The sequence below is a fragment of the Diplotaxodon limnothrissa genome, linkage group LG3 (assembly GCF_057381915.1).
Source record: "Diplotaxodon limnothrissa isolate DT_005_m linkage group LG3, D_limnothrissa_male_GT1.1, whole genome shotgun sequence".
Classification (NCBI taxonomy): domain Eukaryota; kingdom Metazoa; phylum Chordata; class Actinopteri; order Cichliformes; family Cichlidae; genus Diplotaxodon; species Diplotaxodon limnothrissa.
The window spans coordinates 15868721-15891921 of NC_140598.1; the positions used below are offsets into that span (position 1 = coordinate 15868721).

Below are 23201 nucleotides of genomic sequence, written 5' to 3' on the forward strand. Positions count from 1 at the left end.
TCTACTTACATTTCTTTCTGGGAAAAATGGGGATTACTTTGGAAACAGGAAGTATTTTCCCCAATAAGCAGCCCTGGATTAGTAAATCACTCCAACATGTTCTCAGGCAGAAGAAGCTGTCTTGTTATGAGGGAGAGAAGAAAAAGATTGAGGCACAGAAACTTGTTGAAAGAGAGATAAAGCAGCTAAAATCAGGTGTAAAAGTAAAGCAGAGGATGAGCTGAATAAAGGACACTCAAGGCTGGCTTGGAAAGGAATGAAGTCCATGGTGGGGATGCAGAACAAGGAGCAAAGATGAATGTGATGCTGAATCAGCAGAAGACTTGGACTCATTGGATTCCAGCTTTGATATCATTGATTTCAATGAAGAGCTTTGTGATTGTAGCAAAGGGCTGGTAGCTCTGAGAGTCCCACTGATGAGGTGTTTGTGTGGAAATCTCTTAGTGGGACCAAAGAGAGAAAAAGCCCTGGTCCTGATGCTGTGGGAGGGAAATGATTGAAGTGTGCTGTGAGGAACTGACTGGGAGATTTTCACACATTTTCCAGTCCTCCTTGGAACAACAGGAAGTTCCCAGCATATGGAAACAAAGGTTAAGTGTCCTATGTCACTCAGTGATGATGGTGCTGTGGCCCCACCACCTCCACCTCTTTGTAAAGGAACTAACTGTCATCTGAAGCTTCAAATGGAACTAAGACTTCCTCCACTAGGTGGCAGTGTCTGATGAGAAAGTGTTAGTGGAGCTGGCCTGGAGTCAAAAACAGGAAGATACAGGATTTGGGCTGAAATGGGGAAAAGTGGTTCGCACTAGTGCCTTAAAGCAAGAAGGTTGTAGGTTGAAGCTTGTTGGCCTTTCTGTGGAGGTTGGATGTTCTCCCACAGTCCAATGAAATGCTGCTTAGGTTCATTGGTGCTTCTAAATTGGCTGTAGGTGTGGATGTGAGAGAGTGCTTCTCTGTCTCTCTCTGTTGGCCCTGTGATGGACTGCTCACCTGTGCAGGTGGACCACGCCTCTTGCCCTATGACAGCTAGGGCACAGGCTGCAGCCCTGTGAGCCTAAGCTGAATAAACAGTTAGCAAAAATGATCCATAGATGGCCTGAAATCCCCCAGTTAGCAGTTTGGTAGATAGCTATGACATGCTAATCCCATCCAGCAGCTGTATTCTACCTGTAAGCTGATCCCTGCTGAGCCAAAGCACTTTTTCATATACAAATTACAACCTTTAATAGAAACCTATTGGTTAGCATCTTATTAGCCTGCTGTTAGCTTCATTCCACAGAAAACTGAGAGAAACTAACAGAGTTGATAAAGAATAAAGAGAAATGTGCTGATTTAAAGCCTTTGAAGTGCTTCAGATGATCTCTGTCCACTTCTGTCCACTCATTCATTCATGTAAGCTTTCTAATGCAGCTTTGATCTTCACAGTCTGCTTCATGAAACTCATTCTAACCCTGAATGTCAGAGTGTTCCTCCTTCTCTTTCCCATCATTCATGCTGGCAGTGGAGGAGATTTGGATGTTGGACTGTGTTTTGGATGATGTGTGTATGTTTGTGTTGGACTGCTGTCTGTAAAGCAAACGCACATTTTGCTTTGGATTTCAGTGTCAGACAGACTTTAAGGTGGAATGAAGAGTTGGAGAGTTTCACAGTGAATTATCCAGTGGAGGATTTTTCTTCTTCTTTGAAGGTTTGAAATGTGAACATTGTTCTGCTGCAGTCAATGGACTAAACCAGAGAAGAAGAAAACAGACTTTACCATGAAGATCCTCAGTGTGGATCAGTATAATATCAGCCTGATGTCTGCAGTTTAGTGTCAGCACAACTTTCACATCATATTCATCTCAGCACAACTAAAACATGCTGACTGACCTCAGAGTTTCAAGTCCACATCCTGGACTCTCCAGGAAACCACACAGATGCTTCACTCCTGAATCCTGCAGCTTGTTGTTCCTGCTCAGGTCCAGCTGTCTCAGATGGGAGGGGTTGGACTTCAGTGCTGCTGCCAGATAATCACAGCTGATCTCTGACAAACCACAGCTCCACAATCTGTATAAAGAATGAAAGATGTAAGTTTATTAGACAAAGTGTGAGCTTGAAATCATTCAGTGTTTCATCATCTGTTCAGAGCTGAAGAAGGTTCAGAATGTAGAAGTTTAGAAAATGGAAACTCCAAACAGCTGACAGAGTTCATACGCCTTTGTCAGGGTCAAATTCAAGCAAGACCATGTGAAAATTAAAACACATCATCCTAGGTGAACTTAAACACCTTTGTTCCCCTTTTGTTAAGACATAGAAAAGTACACCACACAAAAATACTGCAAAAGGAAACGGTCGCCTTATATACATAGTGTATAAACTCAAAATGCACATTTCACTTCAAATTAAGATTAAGGCTTTGAACAGATCACATAGTTCAGTTCAACATATAAGACTTTAAGAATGCACAAGCATCTACTTAAAATCTATTTAATTTATCATCCATGATATTATTTTGTACAATTCCAATGTATTTTGTTCATCTCCCTTAAATAAACAGGCAGTCTTAAAGTATGAAATATTCATATACAAACACATATAAATGTGTGTACTGTCTCAGTGGCTGATAGTACCCCACAGGCCTCAGTGTGAGCTTGAAGACATTTATAATGTTTAAGTAGTTTAATGTGCAGGTGCTGACGATAAACACATTTTGAATGAAAGCCGGGGAACTTTGGTAGCACAGAAACAAGTGGCTATTCTTTGTGACTATATGGATCACTCACAATACCATTATTTCACACAAAGGCACCAAATTAATACTCAAAAAAGCTGCAGCAATACACACAAATATAAACAGTACTTGGTGACAACTTTGCTTTTAGCCTTTAACCCTTCTTGACTACTTTTGATGTGGCCTCTATATTTTACCTTTAAAAACAGTTCATCTTGCCAATCTGTTATTTTCTCATTTTGACCAACTGTATCAGCACAATTTATCTAAATTCAGACAAAATTTAAAATACATTACAAGTGATATTTTGACTGTAAAAACCACACACATGTTTAACGAATAATCTTCATAACTTGAAATGCAAATAGAGATTGTACACTTTTAAAAATACGCACACGTTTTGCAAACAACAAAGTTATATGGTACTATTTACCAAAAAATGCAGCCAAGGCTCAGACGTTTTTCATATAATCATTTCAAACTATTTACAGAACAATCAGGTGTCAAACAATAGTTTGTGTCACTCTAACACATATGAGAACAGCACAGGGATAAACCTGCAGGTCTGACAGCAGGTGTGTCACTCAGCGTTTACACTGCAATCTGCCTTTGTTGGCTTTAAGGCAGCAACTGTGACGATCACTAGTAGAACTGACACACAAAACAAAACAACAGCTACACACTAAATACACAAGACAACAAACTAACTTGAGACCAAACACGGTAAACGTCACAAATCTCTCACGTATCAAAACTCTCTCTCTCTTTCGCTCACTCGCTCTCTCTTGCCGGTCACTCCTAAAACTTCCCCCTTTTGCTAAACAACCAAATGTCATGTTTCCATATCATTTTTGATTGGTCGACATGGTACATTTTCCCACCTATAGGGCTTTGGAGCGTGATGTCACGGGAGATGGGCCATGCCCCCTTCCGCCATGACAGTAGGCCAGCCAAAGGATACCATTTCAGCTATGGATCGTACGTGTTGTGTTGTCGGTTGCAACGTTAGATCACACGATCGTGAAGGCAAGAAGCTGGATAACTGGCTCTCTTTTCATCGTTTTCCATCCTGGAGGCAACGTGAGGGATCCCATGTATCCGATATTACTAAACAAAGACGTCAGGCTTGGATTGCAGCGGTGAGACGAGCGGATATCGAGTTCTCTGCAATCCCCAGCTTTTTGTTGGTTTGCTCACGGCATTTTCTTTCCGGTGAGTTCTAAATTAATTCATATCACTCTTGAAAGGCTTTTAGTGTTATTTTCAACGTGCTGAGGTCATAGATAATGAGATAAAACATGCTAATGTGTGATGCTGCAGAACCACATCATGTCGACTGAGTAGCTTATGATTTGGCATTATTGCAGGCAAACCAGCATATGAAATGGATGTAACAAATCCAGACTGGGCACCAACACTGCACATGGGGCATGACGACATACCTGTATCAGACTCGGACCGGCACTCAAGGCGTACGCAACGGAAGCGAAAAAGAGCACCCATCGGAGGTAAACAACCCCCCCCCCCCCCCCTCTAAAAACATACTAAATTGCTATCACTGTACACTAATCCGCACATAACTTCCAGATGAATCACACACCTGTCATTGGAATATTGGTGTACATTTACCTTATGTCTAATTTTATCTTACAGGCTTTCGTTATGCAGCTGCAGAGTCTGAAGGTGTGCCCCGTGCAGAAGTGATTGATGAAGATCTGACAGAAGACCAACAGCAAAATCACAATGTCATGGAGGCAGTGGACAGCAGTTGTGTTGGACAAGTGGAGGTTGAGGTAGCAGCTGCAAATGTGGATATACTGAAGAAATGTAAACCTTTTAAAATGATGACAGATTACAAACTCTCAGCTGTGTCTGTAATCAAACCTCTGTAACTTTGCTTCACTTCAGCAGCATCAGCTCATGTTCACATGTTGATTCATGGTTTGCTTCAGTTTTTGATGGACTGCAGAATATTTTGAAGGTTATCTGCTATAAAAAGCCAGAACAGGAAAATCTGCTTCATGTGTTTCTGTTTGATCCTCAGTGACTTTGACACAAAGGCCTCTGCTGTGATGATCACACCTCTGATCAAGTCTCACAGTGTCAGCTTTGTTTTTATACATATGGATATGTGCTGATAAATGATCAGAGTTATAATATTTCCCACTGTCTGCTGTGTGCCGTGACCTTTGACCTGCTAAAGACAGTCAGCTGTGGATTATTCATTGTTGTGTCTGATACTTAGAACTGTGAGGAAGAACACTACACAGTTAATCAGGGTCCCCTCTCTCTGAATCAGGAAAGGTGGGCAGGCCGCGTGTGGGCCGCGGGCCATACGTTGAGTCTCACTGTTTGAAATGTGAACATTGTTCTGCTGCAGTCAATGGACTAAACCAGAGAAGAAGAAAACAGACTTTACCATGAAGATCCTCAGTGTGGATCAGTATAATATCAGCCTGATGTCTGCAGTTTAGTGTCAGCACAACTTTCACATCATATTCATCTCAGCACAACTAAAACATGCTGACTGACCTCAGAGTTTCAAGTCCACATCCTGGACTCTCCAGGAAACCACACAGACGCTTCACTCCTGAATCCTGCAGCTTGTTGTTGGAGCTCAGGTCCAGCTCTCTCAGATGGGAGGGGTTGGACTTCAGTGCTGCTGCCAGATAATCACAGCTGATCTCTGACAAACCACAGCGACTCAATCTGTATAAAGAATGAAAGATGTAAGTTTATTAGACAAAGTGTGAGCTTGAAATCATTCAGTGTTTCATCATCTGTTCAGAGCTGAAGAAGGTTCAGAATGTAGAAGTTTAGAAAATGGAAACTCCAAACAGCTGAAGCCAACAGGAAGCAGCTTCAAACAAACACAACAAGAGAAAAAACTCTGAATATTTCACATTAAAGTCGTACATTTATCATAAAAACAGGACAAAGACTTGAAAAAGTCGTGTTTTTCCTTCCAGGAACCACAAGGCTTCACTTTTAAAGGTGAAGTGTGAAAGAAATGGACATATTTGAAGTCCAACACCTTTTTCCAGTCACATTATTAAAGCAGACAAACTACAAGCTCATTTTCATTCCAACAAGTCATCTTCTGACCTGGACTAACAACACTGGTCTCTATGTGCAGCTGGCTGTGAGACCAGTGCTCAGGGAGCGTCTACAAAGTGCAACACTGAAAGAACATCGCACACTAGCTGTGTCCGAAAACGTCGGCTGCATCCTTCGGAGGACCCGGTATTCGTGGTCTACGTGGGCCGGGTCCTTCAAAGACCGAAAAGGCTGGAAGTGCGAGGCTGTGAAATGGGACGGTCTAGCCTTCAGATTTGCGTCACCGCTGTCTCGGTGGAGTTTAATAAACTCGGCCGTCTGCTCCTTGCTATCTAAAATATAACAGGACACTGGCGTAAACTCTCGACCGTCTCACACTTCTGTTTAATCAGTTTCCTGTTTAACGTTTATTCAGCTGTGTGAAAATCCCGGAGGAACTTTGATCTCAGCCAAACCGATTTACTCCGGAACAAATAAAACACAGAAAAAAGGCAAACAATTACATTTTTAAGTTCTCCGAGTGACTTATATATCATGTTTAACCTGAGTAGTGTGATCAGGAGATATTTTATTTTGTATTCTTATAATCAGTTATCATTGGTTAATCATTTACCATTGTTGAATCAGTGGACAGAATAATCTTTTAATTACATCTGTGTTACTCTGAGCAAATATTAATGCACACTGACTGTCTATTGAGGTTCTGTATCATTCTTGTTATCTGCTTAAGTTGTTGCACTTTAGTGCAGTCACACCGCTCAGACCCACCAGTCCTGTTGGACCCAGGCCCATCTGCGTTCAGTTCTGCACGTACGCCGGCCCGTAACCACATGCACGCACTTATATAACACATGCACGTTTACACTCACACTTAGTAATAATAGGAGGGTCGTCTGAGGATAGTCTCTCTGAAAGCTACACTATCACAGAATGCACAATGTATTACACACTTGTTTTTCTCTAAAGTAGCATATGATGTCCATATAAGGAGAACTTTTTGAGTGCGAGGAACTGTTATCATTGCCAGTAAGGTCTAACTGTGTGACGTCATAATGACTATAAAGCTTTCTGTCTTTGTGCAAACGAAGAAGAAGTCCGGCTCTTCCCACACTGTAATGTGTGTTTTAATAAATGATCTGTGCTGACCCAAACTATATCCCAGTTGTAGTCTCTTCCTCAAAATCCGGACCATGACAGTAGCGAAAGAGCGGGGTCTGAAAACGATGAAGCCGGGCCTCCGCTGCTCTCGCCGGCTGGAGTGACCATTGAACCCCCCGGCTTGCTAGCGAGCGGGTGGGGAACAGACGTCTCCGAAAACGTCGGCACACTTTTGCAAATATGTGATGTCTTGATAAACCAAGCAGATATTTGAAGTTTACACAGCTACTTTCTCGCCTGAAAATATGTTAAAAGTTTATTTTGTGACCCAGAAAGATTAATAAGAGTAATTTGAAAACTTAGTAGCAGCCGCCATTGTTGGCAGCTGAAATTTGGCTGGGCCGCGCTATGAATTCTGGGATATGGTGGGCCACGAAGGACACACCCGACGAATCCTTCAAATTCGGGGAAATGAAGGACGCATTTGTCGGCCACATTTGAAGGAGTCGACAAATACGGACAGCCTTCATCGCCTGGCTGTAACGTAATCGGCCTTCAAATGCAGCCTCTGGAGGATGCAGCCGACGTTTTGGGACACAGCTACTAATTTGCTTCCATCATCCAACCTGAAGAGGAAACAGAGACGCCTCCCCTTCAAAGTAAAAGCTGCTCCTTTTGGACACAGTATCAAAGAAAGTCTACAGTATAACATAGAAAAGACAGAACAAAGTTTTGGTTGTTTTTAAATTGTGCAGAAATGAAACTACACTAAGCTCAATTATGTGACAGACATTTCATCCCATGTCAGTTTGGCCTCATCCTGGGCCGGATTATCCAGCACACACTCTGACCACAGGTCCATGTTGAGCAGGATGAGCTGCTGGCTAATCTGGAGGCTGTAGCAGCAGCTGACAGTCACAGTGGATTTCCACTCATGAAAAAGCTCTGGCTGCTTCATTTCTCATCTCATATCAGAGACTTTAATGCTTCACTGAAGCTGTACTGTGATGCTTCCATATTCCAGTGAGGCCTCCATAATGATTTCAGCTGTTCTGTACACACACTGTGTGCCCTGTATGGCTCAAAGTCTCTGCAGCCTGTTTTTATCTGCTATCATCAGATCTTCATCATCCTCATTCACATCCCTCACACACTCTACAGCCTCATCAGCACTGACTTCATCTTCACTGACTGATGGAGCACAACATGAACCTGTGGAGGCTGAAACACTGTCCTGTCAAACATCTCCCCGTCACCACTCCACTTCTGTCAGCCTTTAAATGAACCCTGCTCAAGTCTGTCACTTCTGTTTGGAGCCAAAAGAGGTTAAAGATTATGCCACTACATTCTTGTCTAGAAAATATTAAAGTGTATTTGGTGACACACAAAAAAGGGTAAAAGTATAGTTTGGGTCCACACATGTCCAAACCCTGGTGTGTAGGCCTACTTAGTATTGAGAAAAGCCCACTAAAAGAACGCCCACCAGACCAAAGCAATGGTGTTGACTTGATCAGCATTAACCCCGCCCCCTGACTTTGATGGGTGAAGCTGACAAATAAAATGTATTTATGAACAGCGATGCAGGGCCAGGAGTAGCAACGTGAATTAAATAAATACATCATTAAATAATTCATTAAATGTGTCAGTAAAATAATTAAAATAGAAAACAAACCAACAAAATATGTAATTAACTAATTTGAATTGTACATAAATACTTAATGAATTATTTTAAATGAAATTAACCGATAATTCATTGTGATTTTGTTTTGTGTTTTGATGAGCTAATAATCAGCTCTCTTTTTCTCATTGTTGTTCTAAGCCGCTTATCCAAAGGTAAGGCACTACCTGTTGAATTATTTCCAAAGTGTGCCAAATTGGACATTACAAATTAAAGTCTACTCACTGAAATTACTGGGGAATGTCTGCTTTGATTTTGATGAGAATCTCATGACAGTACTGAGGATTTAATGCAGTTGGACTGCTAAAGGATTTAATACGGTTGGACCGTGGAAAGCAGTTGGACTGCTGAGTGATTTTAGTATATTAGGGAATTTGGTTATTGTTTGGGGTGGAGCCCGTATTGGTTATAAGGTTGGACCTGCTTCAGTCTTACACTTTTTTGGCTGTTTTACTGTTGTTCCAAAGTATTATAAATTATTCAAGAACGTCAGTTGGACTGATAGGAAGCGCAGTGCTCAGAGGTAACGCTTGCCAATGCCAAGGACGCTTAGGCATTGTCCTCGAAGAGGGATAGTCAGTTGGTCACTGTGGAGCTTGGGGCACTCCAGAATAACTAGGAGTTAGAGTCTCCTTACCGTTTGGAACGGTAGTCTGCGCTTTTTTGGCCAGCAGAAGTTGGACTTCGGGCGTGTAACTTTAACTTAAAACTTCGGGGTAAGCCTTGGCTGTGAAATGCCAAAAATAGAGCTTCAGGCAAAGTTTGGGTTGGTTGACGCTTTTAAATTGAGTTAGGGATTTTAGAGATGAGGCCAGAAACTGTTGGACAGATACTGGTTAATTGATCACAAAAAAGTTGGACTTTATCGGTTGGACCGTTAACTCAAATTTGTCGAAATTGTTTAGGCGCTAAAGCTGACAGATGTGACAGTGGTTGTAAATATAAGACGTCTTTGTAATATAAAATAAGAGATCTCTGTGTGAAAGGAGTCTGAGGCAGTGCTGGAGCTATTTTTAGACTGTGTGTGTGTGAGTGTGAAAATGCAAATTAGTCAGCAGTGAACTGTTTAAACCACAGTTGGTTTTACAAATACTGCTGCAAACATTGTTGAGTGTGTGTTTAAGACGCCATTTATGTTCATTAGAGGGCTATAAATAAAGTTTTGAGTTGCCGTAGTGAATGTATAGTAATTGACTGAGTTTTGATATATAAATATAGTGAGTGCACTGTATATATTTAAGACTAACATATTACTTTTAGGAGTAACCTCTCATCAGCAATAAATGCTGGTGTGTTTTATTTTTTCTATTCTATGTGTGTGCTGTGAGAATTAATAGAGGTTTCAATTGTTTTCTTTGACTTGCTCTTTCTGATTATGAAAGGCATGTCTGAAATACTCTTAGGAAAGCGTGTTGTGAGTATATTCCTCAACTCTTGTCACAGTTTAAGTGTGTGAATGCTGTGAGTAGCAGGTTTTGAGTGATTGGGTGTGATTTGTACAAAATAATAAATAATAATAACACTATGAAAGTTGATAGTAGAGTGAGTGCAGAAGTGGAAGTGTGAGAGAAAAGGCGGTGTGTGTGTGAGACGATCTGACAAACGCAAAGAATTTAGTATATTTAGAAGTGTGTGCGTGAAATAAGGGTGAATTGTTTTAGATCAAGACTTAGTAAAACAAGAGTTTTATTAGCCTGTAAAAAAAACAAAACAGGAGAGATAGAAACAGAAAATATGGTTCTGAGCAGCTGCAAGGTTGACAGGAAATGGTGTGTGTGACAGGAACTTTGCATGCCCATAAAAGGAACTGACTGTGACAAGTGAGCACACAGAGAGAGAAACATACGAGTTAAACTCCAGGCAGATGAAGCAAATGGAGGTTTTAAGAAAAGAAATGAAAAGGATATTAATTGTATGCTTTAGTGTGTCAATACAGGTGGACTTCTTTCAACCTAGAATCTTGAGTACAAAACCATTGATTAACAGAATTGGGAGGAAAACAGGCCAGATTTTGGCTTAAAATTTTACAGCTTGACCTCCCACTTGTCCCGATCCTGAGAAGAAGCTCATAGGACAGTTAATCTCCTGATGAAGACCGACAGAACATCGTGGACTTCAAGAATTAACAGCAGGCAAAAGACAGTGCAACTGAAACTACACTGACGATACCAGCAGCAGCATGGAAGAAAAGCACGTGATGGAAAATGCACGGTGAACTGCAGGCTGGTAAGAACAGTGTGACATAACTGTTTAAAGACACTGAATGGGATATTTTGCCAGGCTGGGATTTAATCTAAAAGGAAAATACTGAAAAGAGCAACGGAGAAGAAACAGAGAAGAAACAGACTGTGTTTGCTGGGGATCACAAGACAACAAAGGACACTAAGAGAAGGGCACAGGGGCCAGTGGGAAGGTGAAGCCCAGACGAGTTCGACTGCGAGAATAGAGGGTACAATTGGGTTGAAATTGAAGCCGGAACTCAGGATGGTTTAGGGATGTCCACGTCACAAACAAAGAGGTAAACAAAAAGAAGGTAAAATAAAGAGAGAAAATAACTGACAATTACATTAATGAATAGAAGACACACATACAGATATTACATAGATTTATTTTTAGGATAAAGGGGAGAGCTTATACGTAGAAATGACTTTTTATACATATTGCATTTTGTGCCTTTAAGGGAGTTGTGGCTCAATTCGTCTCTTGTGGGTCACGAGCCTTTGGCTAGCGCTATGATTAGCCAATCTACTGTGAGGATGATATGAGTTATTGAAGGATTGCACACGCTTACAGACATATAGAGTCCATAAACACACATGACAGTATTGATTCCAGGCAAAAGGCCTCAAATTAATTTAGCGTTTAACTGAACTTGAGCTGGCCCTGTAACAAGTGACAGAAAAGAGGAACTGAATAGGAGTTTCTTGCTTTAGAGAAGGACCAAAGGAAGGAAAGCATATATTTTGGTTAAGTCTGATAAACTAGAATGAGAAGGTATTGTTACATCAAAGGAGCAAGATGAAATAAAAAGGCTGTACCAAAAACAGGTTATAACATAGGAAATGTGAGTTTTAAAATGAAGTTAGTGTTAACACACAGGAGTTGTTTCAAGGCAGCGTTTAGCTATGATAAAATGTATGCAGGAGTAATTGCTTATATGTTTAAACTTAATTGATTAAAGTGGTTGTTTTTTTTTGGATCTTTTAGTAGAATAGGCGCTTATAATGATTTTCTTGTGAAAGGAGATTCTAGGTCAGAGTGGAGGCCTTGCAGCAGCGAGACTTCTGTGTACAGGATGTTGATGATTAGATAAGGCAAGCGACAGGAAACGCATGCAGGGACGTGAAAGCAGCGTTTTAAGAGTTTTAAAATGATGAGTAATGTTGAAGAATATATATAAATACAAGTCAATAAGTCAAGAAGATAATTAGGATCAGGCTTTTGATTAAAGAGTCCCAAAGATGATAAGTTAGGGAGGTGCAGGAAAAGGTGTTTTGTTTGCTTTACAGAAGATCTCGGCGACCACAGGGGGGTGAGGATCCTGGAGGCCCGAGGCATGATGGACCACAAGAGAGGGACGCAGAAAAAACCTAATCTTACGCATGGAGTGTTCTCGAGGGGGAGCTGGTGTTTATTACTGGACCACTTAGAGGACATGAGGTTGTCTGATTTGCTGAGCCAGAGGACAGCTAGAGAGGGTCAGAGCGGGAGTGGTGACCCCGATGTCCATGATGCCATGGATGGACATGGAAGCAGCTGAGTGGGCCGAGGAGTGACCCAACACAATGTATTGTGACCTCTGGTGTTCCAGAGGTCGAGAGAGGGAGTATTGAGATTGGAGAGATATTTTGCTGCTATTGTTAATAATCATCATCATTACCATTGCATTAATAATATAATCTACAGAATTGATATTGCATTCAGATGTTTAAACAGTGTGTGTCTTTCAGAAAGACTAAGTTGCAGGCTGACAGGAAGTTGCAGGTTTGAAGAGTGTGTCTTTTGCAGAACTGAAACCGAAAGCAGAGTCTAAGTGCAGGTTATTTTGAGGAGCCTTTAAGGACGAGGCACACACTTAGTTAAAGAGAATCATTTATAGGTGGAAGTTTAATCATGTTTTGCTCGGGGTTGCAAAAGAGCAGTTTGTCGCAGAACTGCTGCTGATGTGTCAAGATGATAAGCGAGCATCCGGCAGTGACAGGAAGTACCTGCCATGAAGATAGGAGATAATGTTCTTTTAAACTGTGTTAAAAGTCATTGTGGTTTTGATTTGACGTATGCATATATTCTGTTTGTGACGTATGAGGGGGCGTCATTAAATTCAAGCCCTGATGGTATAAAATATCTGTTTATGCTTTGATTAAGTCGGAGATCAGCCCGGTCTGCGAACGGAGCTGGTCTTCCCACGCGTGTATTTCATTAAAATCGTTTGACCAAGTTCTGGACCATGGTTGTTTGTACTCTCCTTCCCCAATATTTGAACCTTAACATTAGTTTACTCAAAATAAATTTAAGACATCAATATTAAAGGTTAAGTTATGATAATGAATACATGCAACTATAACTGATGACATAAGAATTTGGATTTTTAAGCTAAAGCGAAGGTGCTGACTCACTTGGCATGTTACTCTCAAATCCTCCCTAATAACAATAACATAATTACACTTTAGCCACAAGAGGGCAGCAGCATTAATACAAGTCACGTGTATATAAAGGTACAGTGATTATATTACAGTGATTTTGACAAAAACAAAACAGAGGTTCATGGCAGTGTGTTTTCCATAACATACCAACCAAATTAAATAATAAAAACTTTATAACTTACAGAGCTTTTTTAGAGACTTTGACCACTGGCAGCAGCCTCAGAAGAGCCTCCTCTGAAGCAGAGTATTTATTCAGGTTAAACACATCCAGATCTTTTTCTGATGACAGTAAGATGAAGACCAGAGCTGACCACTGAGCAGGAGACAGTTTATCTGTGGAGAGACTTCCTGATCTCAGGGACTGTTGGATCTCCTCCAGTAGAGAACGATCATTCAGTTCATTCAGACAGTGAAACAGATTGATGCTTTTCTCTGCAGACAGATTCTCACTGAGCTTCTCCTTGATGTACTGAACTGCTTCTTGATTGCTCTTTGAGCTACTTCCTGTTTGTGTCATGAGGCCTTGCAAACGAGTTTGATTAGTCTTCAGACCCAAGAGAAAACGAAGGAACAAGTCCAGGTGTCCATTGGGGCTCTGTAAGGCCTTGTCCACAGCACACTGGTAGAAGTATTTCTTTGAAGATTTTCTTGTTTGAAACACCTTCCAAGTTGTTTCTTGCTCTTCCAGCAGATTGAGTCCAGAATTGATGAAGGTCAGGTGGACATGAAGAGCAGCCAGAAACTCCTGAACACTGAGATGAACAAAGCAGAACACCTTGTCCTGGTACAGTTGTTTCTCCTCTTTAAAGATCTGTGTGAACACTCCTGAGTACACTGAGGCTGCTCTGATATCGATGCCACACTCTGTCAGGTCTGGTTCATAGAAGATCAGGTTTCCTTTCTGCAGCTGATCAAAAGCCAGTTTTCCCAGTGACTCAATCATCTTCCTGCTCTCTGGACTCCAGTGTGGATCTGTCTCAGCTCCTCCATCATATTTGATCCTCTTCACTTTGGCCTGAACCACCAGGAAGTGGATGTACATCTCAGTCAGGGTGTTGGGCAGCTCTGCTCCCTCTCTGGTTTCCAGCACATCCTCCAGAACTGTAGCAGTGATCCAGCAGAAGACTGGGATGTGACACATGATGTGGAGGCTTCGAGCTTTCTTGATGTGGGAGATGATCCTGCTGGCCTGCTTCTTATCTCTGAATCTCTTCCTGAAGTACTCCTCCTTCTGTGGGTCAGTGAACCCTCTGACCTCTGTCACCATGTCGACACACTGAGGAGGGATCTGATTGGCTGCTGCAGGTCGTGTTGTTATCCAAAGGCGAGCAGAAGGGAGCAGGTTCCCTCTGATGAGGTTTGTCAGCAGCTCATCCAATGAGGTGGACTTTCTTGTTTCAGTCAGGATTTTAGTTTTGTTGAAGTCCAAATTAAGTCGACACTCATCCAGACCATCAAGTATGAACACAACCTGGAAGTCTTCAAGCCTGCACATTCCTGATTCGTTAGTTTGATTAAAGAAGTGATGAACAAGTCCCACCAAGCTGAACTTTTCCTCTTTCAGCACATTCAGCTCTCTGAAAGTGAATGGAAATATGAACTGGATGTCCTGGTTGGCTTTGTCTTCAGCCCAGTCCAGGCTGTATTTCTGTGTTAAGACTGTTTTCCCAATGCCAGCCACTCCCTTTGTCAGCACTGTTCTGATTGGTTCGTCTCTTCCAGGTGAGGCTTTAAAGATGTCTTCTTGTCTGATTGTTGTTTCTGGTCTGTCTGGTTTCCTGGATGCTGTTTCAATCTGTCTGACCTCATGTTCCTCATTGACCTCTGCAGTCCCTCCCTCTGTGATGTAGAGCTCTGTGTAGATCTGATTCAGGAGGGTTGGGCTTCCTGCTTTAGCGATGCCCTCAAACACACACTGGAACTTCTTCTTCAGTTGGGCTTTAAGTTCACGTTTACAGAGTGGAGCAAATATTTCTGAAGGTAAGAAATTCAGAAACAAATATTATATAATAAATATCATAGCCTTTCAGTACCCTGAAAGGATGAATGTCTATTGGTCCATTTCTTGAGCTATTAGGAAAGATCAATATTCAGTCTTTAGAGAAATTCTCTTACTGCTCTGCAGATGGTCAGCCATCTCATGCTGCTTAAGTCTCCTCAAGAAGTGGAGTGTGATCTTCAGAAATGCTTCTCTGCAGCTCTTTCTTTCATCTTCATCCTCTCCTTCAAACATCTCCTCATCCTCCATCTGGCTCTTTAAAGTTTCTGGGTGATCTGGACTCAGAAGCTTCTGGATCTTCTTCAGCTCGTTCTTCACAAACATGGTGATGTTGTCCTCCAGCCGCTGGAAAAGAAGACTATATGAATTACCCAGTGGTAAATGGACTGGTTCTTATATAGCTCTCTTTGATACTCTGTGCACACAAAGCATTTTATACAACATGCCTCATTCAACCAAGCACATTGTTCTATGCTTAAATACTTTCTTTCACACTCTGATGGATGCATCAGAGGGCAGCTTGGGTTTAGTACGTTACCCAGTACATTTGCCAGCCAGGGTTTGATTCACAAACCTAACTAGTAGCTGACCTGCTCCCCTCCTGAGCTACAGTCACCCCAATCTGACTGAAATCATGGAGCCCAAACTCTGACTTATGTTGGACACACTGACAATCCTCTGGTCCACAAAGTGCAGCATAGAGGTGACTGAAAAGAACAAATGTAAACGTAGTACTACAAACCATAACCACAGAGTCCAGGTGTGTTTGATGCTGCTGTGCAGACTGACCAGTGGAAACCTCTGCTCTCTGCTGGTCCACTCTGTGGAGGAGTAATGTATAATTAGCTCATGTTATGTCTGTCCACACACAGACACAAGCTAAAGGTCCATGAAGTGATGTTTGAATGGGTTCAGTCAATCAGATGACTGTCATGGTGGAGCTTTGCTAGTCCTGCTGATCCCACTGAGAATTAACAACTCAGTTTCCAGATGTCTGTAGTTTTCTGCTCAGTTTCTTTAGTCCCAACAGCTCTTACCATCTCCTGCATAAAGCTTTCCCTCCATGCTCAGATGCCCTGGAACAAGGTGCTCTCTTTATATCAGTGACTGGTTTAAAGGGACAACTTGCAGTGCTCGCCAAACTTTGTGTCAGCAAAAGTAGTTCTAATGTTTCTTACATTTATTACACACACAAATCAATGAACGCAAAAACATGAACTTTCCAGATATTTTGTTTTACAATGTTACAAAACTCAGTTCACAACTACACAGTCTGATTTACAAGTACAAAATATTTATGACCACAGTTTGAGCCGATGTATGTCCCGAGTCTGTGGACTCAGTGGTTTTGTTTTGATTGTTATTGTCTTTTGTTACAATTTCATTCTGATTAAGATTTTCTAGTTCTGAGGTTTTGGTTTCTGTGTTCCCTCTGTACTGTGTTAGTATTGTGTCTCTGTGTTCACTTCCTGTTTTATTTTGACAGTGCCATGTCCTACGTTAGTGTGTCTACTTTTGCTTCCCCTTGTCTGGTTATGTCCAATGAATCCTGCTGTGTCTCCCTTTTCTCATTCCCTGATGGCTCTTTTGTGTATATGAGCCCTTTGTTTTCTCCTGCTTGTTGCTGGTTCGTCTGTGTTGTCTCCCCGTGTCTCCGTTTAAGGTTTCAGGTTAGTTTTGTAGTTTTTTCAGTAGAGGTTATCTTAGCTTCTGCACAGGCCATCTCCACTGCACTTCACCGTTTCAATAAAGCTCACTCACTTCACAGCAGTGTCGGCATCTTGGGTCCTTTATTAAATTCAACATGGCTCGCCCCGCTAGCCGTGACATAAGATGTGAAAACAATATCCAAAAAACATGAGGGACAAACAGGGAATAGTTTTAAGGTGCAGGGCCAACAAACTGAGTCTAGCCATGAACTCAGAGTTGATTGAATTAGCATTTTGAATTGGCTGATCTGAGTTACTTCAATCAAGTCTATGTTCACTTTGAGTTAAGATTATACGTGATTGATGTAAAATAAAAAAGCCATCATCAGCAACTGATTCTGATTTAGCAGGTTTTCAAATCTAAACGGTACCCATCCCTAGCTGGCTGTAGTTAAACCTTTACTTAAAAAGCATCCCTAGACCCAGCTGTCTTAGCTAATTATAGGCCAATCTCCAACCTGACAATCCTTGAAAGAGTAGTTGGGGGGAGTCAATCAGAGGGGCAGTGTGATGATCTTAGGTTACGAACTACCGCAGTCAAGTCATTAAGGGAAACAGGATCAAACTGCTCTAAGACAGCTGAGCACACAGGAGAAAGACTCGGATCTGAGGCAGCAGTCGGCGAAACAAGAGCCCTAATAGACAGAACCTTGTTGTTAAAAAATGCTAAAAAGAGTGACGCTGAAAAACTAGTTCATGCATTTATTACTTCCAGACTGGACGACTGTAATTCATTATTATCAGGATGTCCTAAAAACTCAGTGAAAAGCCTTCAGCTGATCCAAAATGCTGCAGCAAGAGTCCTGACAGGGACTAGAAAGAGAGCAGATTTCTCCTGTTTTGGCTTCCCTTCATTGGCTGCTCCTCACATACAAGGTCTTAAATAATCAGGCCCCATCTTATCTTAATGCTGCGCCACAACACCTGATCTCTGGTTTCCTCACCTCTTCAATCCCACTTTAATACTTGACTAAACTCATTTTCCTGTTTAGGTGTTGAGGCAAAGCCGCCCATCTACAATGCAGGCAACAGCAAACGGAGCTATTTTTGATTCCCTTTGAGTTTTTTCTACTTTTGTGCTACAAAATGTTCAAGCTGATTAAATTCATTAGAATAAAAGTTCAGATAATTTTCTCATATTAATGTTGGAGGTAGAAATTCAGGGAACTTTGCACAAAAACTGGCAGAAATTTCCTTCAAAGATGGCGTTTTTACTTTAATACTGTGAGTACATTTCAGAGCCTGTACTCTTTTACCTTTACTTGAGTAAAGAAGTTGAATCATTATTTCAGCTTTAAGAGGGTATTTTAACACAAACATCAGTCCTTCTACTTAAGTATGTTTGACACTTTGTTTACGTCTAAATTAACTTTACTGTTAACGAGTTTTCATGTTTCTGTAATCCACCAGTGTGCTCATGCTTTTTTAATTGAAAACATATTTTTAATGATCAAATATAATTATGTTTGTTATTTGTGGATTTTAAATGTCCTTGACAGAGACAGATGATGATCATTATCCTGCACTGTGGTCTCAGGTTTGGTCGAGCTAGCACAAAGAATGGCTATGTTGAACTTCCTCCTGGGATCTACACTAAGAAGTGAGTCCAACATTAGCAGGGTCTCTTTCCTTTATCTGGATTCACTTTAGCATTCACAGTCACGTGAAGCTTGTTATTAACTCGATAAGTCAACCCAGGGTTTCAGCTGAGCGCTCACATGAAACATGGCAGCATCTGATCAATCATATTCATGGAGACGTGTATCAGCAACAGAGCAGCTGAGTTTGCAGAAGGAAGTCAAACTAAACCACAGGAACAATATGAGGAGATTACACACATAATAAAATACTAGCAGTAACACAGCTGCTGCAGACAAATCAGTCGTGTGATCGTGTGTGAGAGGAGAAGGACTGTAAAGGAGTTTGGTGTTAAAAGCTCTGTATGAATGTGGGAGACTTTGAAGGGCTTTAAAAAGGCCAATATAAAATAAAAGGCAGCAAAACTGCTGAGTGTGAAAGTCACCAGACTTATCAGACCTCTGTGATTAAGACCTGTAAGAACACCTGTTTGTACTTGTTGGCATTATATCAAACACACACGTATATTAAGCCTTTGTTTGAACTCTGGTTGAATTTGTTACTTTCAGACTGTGAAACATCACAGAGGCTGCAGCTGCAGATCTTTTATTCACCTGGAAATTTACTTTAAATGTTAGATGGAAAATGTATTGCTCAGTTTAACCAAAGTAAGAACAAGAATCCATAAACCTTCATAAAGACAAACATCTCCCAGAACATTGAGCTGCTGAAGTGTCACTGAAGGGAAAAACTATTTGTCCTCCTCCATCCAGCAACACCTGAAACACCTGAGTGGAAGCTCCTCCCTACACTGTGTTTGAAGCAAAGCACAAAGGAGACACCTGCTGGAGCAGCTGGAGTCCTACAGACACTCAGCCTCTTCACTACACAAACACCTCCTACAACATCCACTCTTTCCACTCTGACTGCTGTGTTTGTGGAAACACTCCAACACACACCGCTTCACATACCAACATAGAAATGTGTGAAAAAGAGCTGAGCTGATATTAAACATGAGGATTTATTCAAAAATACAGAGTCAGGAACAACATCTAGACACACATTACCTCTCAGCAGCAGAAGAACAGCCTTTAAAGTATATAAAAGCATCCTTCGACATGTTGCTCTTTAAGGAAACACAGCTGGGTTCAGGTCCAGGAGATTCTGGCCTCTTATTGATCCTAAAAGAAAAAGAATAAATGTCACAGCTTCATGAGACAGGAAGGAAAAACTGGAAATATTAAATTAAAGACATGATGAACAATGTGAAACTCATAAAAATAATGTACTTACTCTTTGTCACATAACAGTCTTTTGTTAAAGTTTACAACAACATCCTTCGAGTCGTTGCTCTTTAAGGAAACACAGCTGGGTTCAGGTCCAGGCTCTGGATTAGTTTCAGGGTTATGTCCAGCTGAGCCTGGTACGCCCCACAGCTCTGGGCTTTAAAACAACACACACAGAGGTATGAGTGTGAATAATGATGGAGCAGTGATGTGAGTGCTGAGCTGTGACATGGAGAAGAGTCATGGACAGTTAGAGATGGTCATCTCACCTCTGAGCTTTGGTCTGGCTCTCATGTTCCCCACACAGAGTGCTTTTAGAGGGAGGGACTCCCTCCTCTCTGTCCTCACACTGATCCATGCTGCTCAGTTCACATCAGCTCACACACACTTTCTACCTTCACCTGCAGAGGAAACACAAATCATTCATGTGCACATCAACTGAGAGCTGCAGAGGTCGTGTCTGATGTGTTGGACTAACATCCATCTGAGACGCAGCTTTCATCAGTTCACTACAAAAAGTGTCACAGAGCCCAGTTCAGCCTCCAAATCCTCCATTACTGTAGTCCTACAAAGCAGCAGGTCAAACATGGCTGCAGAGAGCAGCTTTATGTCAGTAACCATGTCCAGGACCGAGCTGACTGCTTACAGAGTTCATACTCTAACTGCTAGCTGCTCTGCTAGCTAAGCTAACTCAGTAACAGTGACTCTGACAGCAGTTACTGTGGAACAGCGGCCGAGCTCAGGACACATTCAGTGTGTTTAGTCTGAGTCCTGGACTCTGATTCAATGGATTCAATCCAGCTCAGAGTTTCATGTGTTCATCAGAATAAAATACATGTACTAATATAACAGAAGTAATGCTCTGAATGCAGGACTGTAATGGAGGATAAATAAGGTTTTTACAGCCTGAAAGAAACATTCAGTTCATATATTTGTAGACAGTGAAGCAGTTTTTAATACTGCAGCTGTTTCCTTCACCTGTGTGTGTGTGAGCCACACCTTCATGTGCTGCTTTAGAAATATGTGGTCTGACTGCTCAGACTGAGTCTAGGAGGAAAGTTCACACGCTGGAGAAAGTTTTGTTCCTAACTTTGTCAGAGTTCAGCTCCAAAGACAAAGAAGACGGAGCTCACAGTCTGTAGATGGTCCTCAGTGTGTGTGTGAAGCACACAGGAGTGTGTTTATGTCAGCAAATCAGTGTGTGTGAAGAGTCTGAGGGAGTGTGTGAATGAGACTAAACACTGAAACCAACAGTCCAAGAAAAGCGTCTGGATTTCTTTAAAGTTTAACTTAAAGAAGTCCAGACGCTTTTCTTTTTGTCTCCATAATGTCTCCATAATGCTGCAATGTTATCTGCCCCAGAAACACTGTGCAGAAGCTCTGATGGTGACACAGAAAAGTCAAAGTGGAGATACTTCTGTCCACCTTTGATTAGACTCATTATAAAAAGGAAAACAAAGTTTGAACACAGTCATGTTTCCAGTTCACTGACTTACATTTATTCCATGGACACTCACTCTAACCTGAACCACAGCTACAACCCAACATTGTTGAGGCCTCATCTCCTCCTTTCCTGACTGTAGAGGTTAAATATGCAACAACCAACAAATAAAAGAATTTGGTTCATTTCAAAGAAATTCACACGGTGACCAAGTAAAGTAACCGTAGTAAAGGAGACAACATCCCGTTGATGGTGGGATTATTTGAAAGATTTGCTTTAGTCACGTCACCAAATGCAGTTGAACCACCCGTGGATCCATGTTTGACCATTCTACCACTCTGAGCTCTGCTTTTGAATCATTTTATTATTATCATCATTCATTTATTCATTCTTTGGAGGGGGGCTATTTCCTAATGCCGCCCTAATAAGCTGATGTTCAAGGGGAAATATAACAGAAACTCTTTCAGTGTTATTCATTAATAAATTAACAGATAAACTGTGAAGAAGAAAAAACTGAGATTTAAAGGAGAGAGTGAGAAACTTGATCATCCATCCTCATAATACATGTTTATCAGTATCTGCTGTGACCATACTGCAGTAATAACTACAAGTCTACATTTCTGTGACTGTTGATCAATCACAGCAGGAATCTGAGCTCATCTCTGCACACAGAGCAGCTTCAGCTCTGGGATAAACTGCTCGCTTCACGTCCTTCTCAGCTCACAGACACTCATCCTGATATTTTCCTTTAACATTTGATGGTATAATTCATCTGAGTTTACACTTTATCTGCATGAATACAGAAAAACAGACCCAAACACCAGAAACCATCAGTTTCACGATCAACGGGAAGTGGCTCAAACGTCACAGTTTCATAACGTCACCCTGAACTCCACTCACGGAGTTTCTGTCGCCATTGTAGTTTTTAAAGTCCCGTGATAAAGGCGGGTCTTTCTGTGAATCCGCACGCTCATTGGCTAATAGCTCGAGATTGACACATCGTTATCCAATGAGCGTGCGGGAACTTCCGACATAAAGTTGTTTCCTTTGAAAAACCAAAGTCTGATTATTTTTGCCTCCACTGACGGAGCCTGTTGTTCCCGCCACAGAGACACAGTAATGTCAGAGCGGTGTTAACACTCACCCTGCCTCAGCACAGCTCTCACTCTCCTCCTGCTCTCTCACACTAATGGAGGCTCAGCTAAACTCACTTCCTCTCTACTTACAGGAAACCAGCGCTCAGAGGAGCCGACCGGCCTCACATTTCACCCACAGACACGAACAGCGTGGAATTATTTTATGTCATAAGAAGAAACATATTCATGTAAACACTCACCTGCCTCAGCTCCACCTTCCTCCTCCTGCTGCTCTGAACGGAGGCTCAATACTTTCACTTTCACTGCTGCGCCCTAAACACAGAGGATGCTGGGACTTGTAGTTGTTTCCTTCCGGTGCGGTCTTCCTCTTTGTTTGTGTTTGTGTTCAAGTTATTTCGATCATGTAAACATCAACAGAACACGTGAAGCCACACAGAGTTTGTATGTCGAGGTGGGTAGGAGGGTTTGAGGGTTTGGGGAGGGGTCAGAGGGAAGAGGTCTCTCAGTCTGGACAATCCACATTGATGGCATTGCATCTTTCAACGTGTTTGTGGGTCGATTTGGATGCTCCAGGTGTGAGAGCAGCCACTCAGCCTCTACTGCAGATGTGTGTCACAAGTTCATCTAGTAGTGAGACGGTGGCGCAAGATGGCGAGTTGAGCAGTCGCACGAATTAGGAGCTCGTTGAACTTGTCCCAGAATTTACTTTGTGTTCCTTATTGTTTCCACTCGAAAGTAGTAAAATGACTGCCCCAAGTATAGTTAAACCTGCTAAATTCAAACTCGACCTCAAAAAACAAGAAACAACATCGCCATGTGATGGAAAGGAAGACAGCAGAGAAGGAACGGATCATGACTACGTAGGGTTGCCATCTCCCTGAAAAATAAATAAGGGACACCTCGTG

At 41.7% G+C, this 23201-nt stretch overlaps 1 protein-coding gene across 1 annotated transcript; it reads right to left on the reverse strand.

Annotated features, from left to right (window-relative positions):
- Nucleotides 1–13364: 13364 nt before the first annotated feature.
- Nucleotides 13365–16060, reverse strand: LOC146634671 (protein NLRC3-like). Its single transcript, XM_085379152.1, has 3 exons — nt 15928–16060; nt 15302–15530; nt 13365–15160 (listed from the first exon to the last, which is right to left on the reverse strand). The coding sequence occupies exons 1-3, from the start codon at nt 15928–15930 to the stop codon at nt 13365–13367; spliced, it is 2028 nt and encodes a 675-aa protein (XP_085235278.1). The 5' UTR covers nt 15931–16060.
- Nucleotides 16061–23201: the final 7141 nt, after the last annotated feature.

Bases quoted from the DNA above. Each gene is read 5' to 3' on its own strand.
- LOC146634671 (XM_085379152.1), bottom strand. The intron at 15,161-15,301 runs GTAAGAGAATTT...TCTTACCTTCAG, and splicing joins GGCTGACCATCTGCAGAGCA to AAATATTTGCTCCACTCTGT.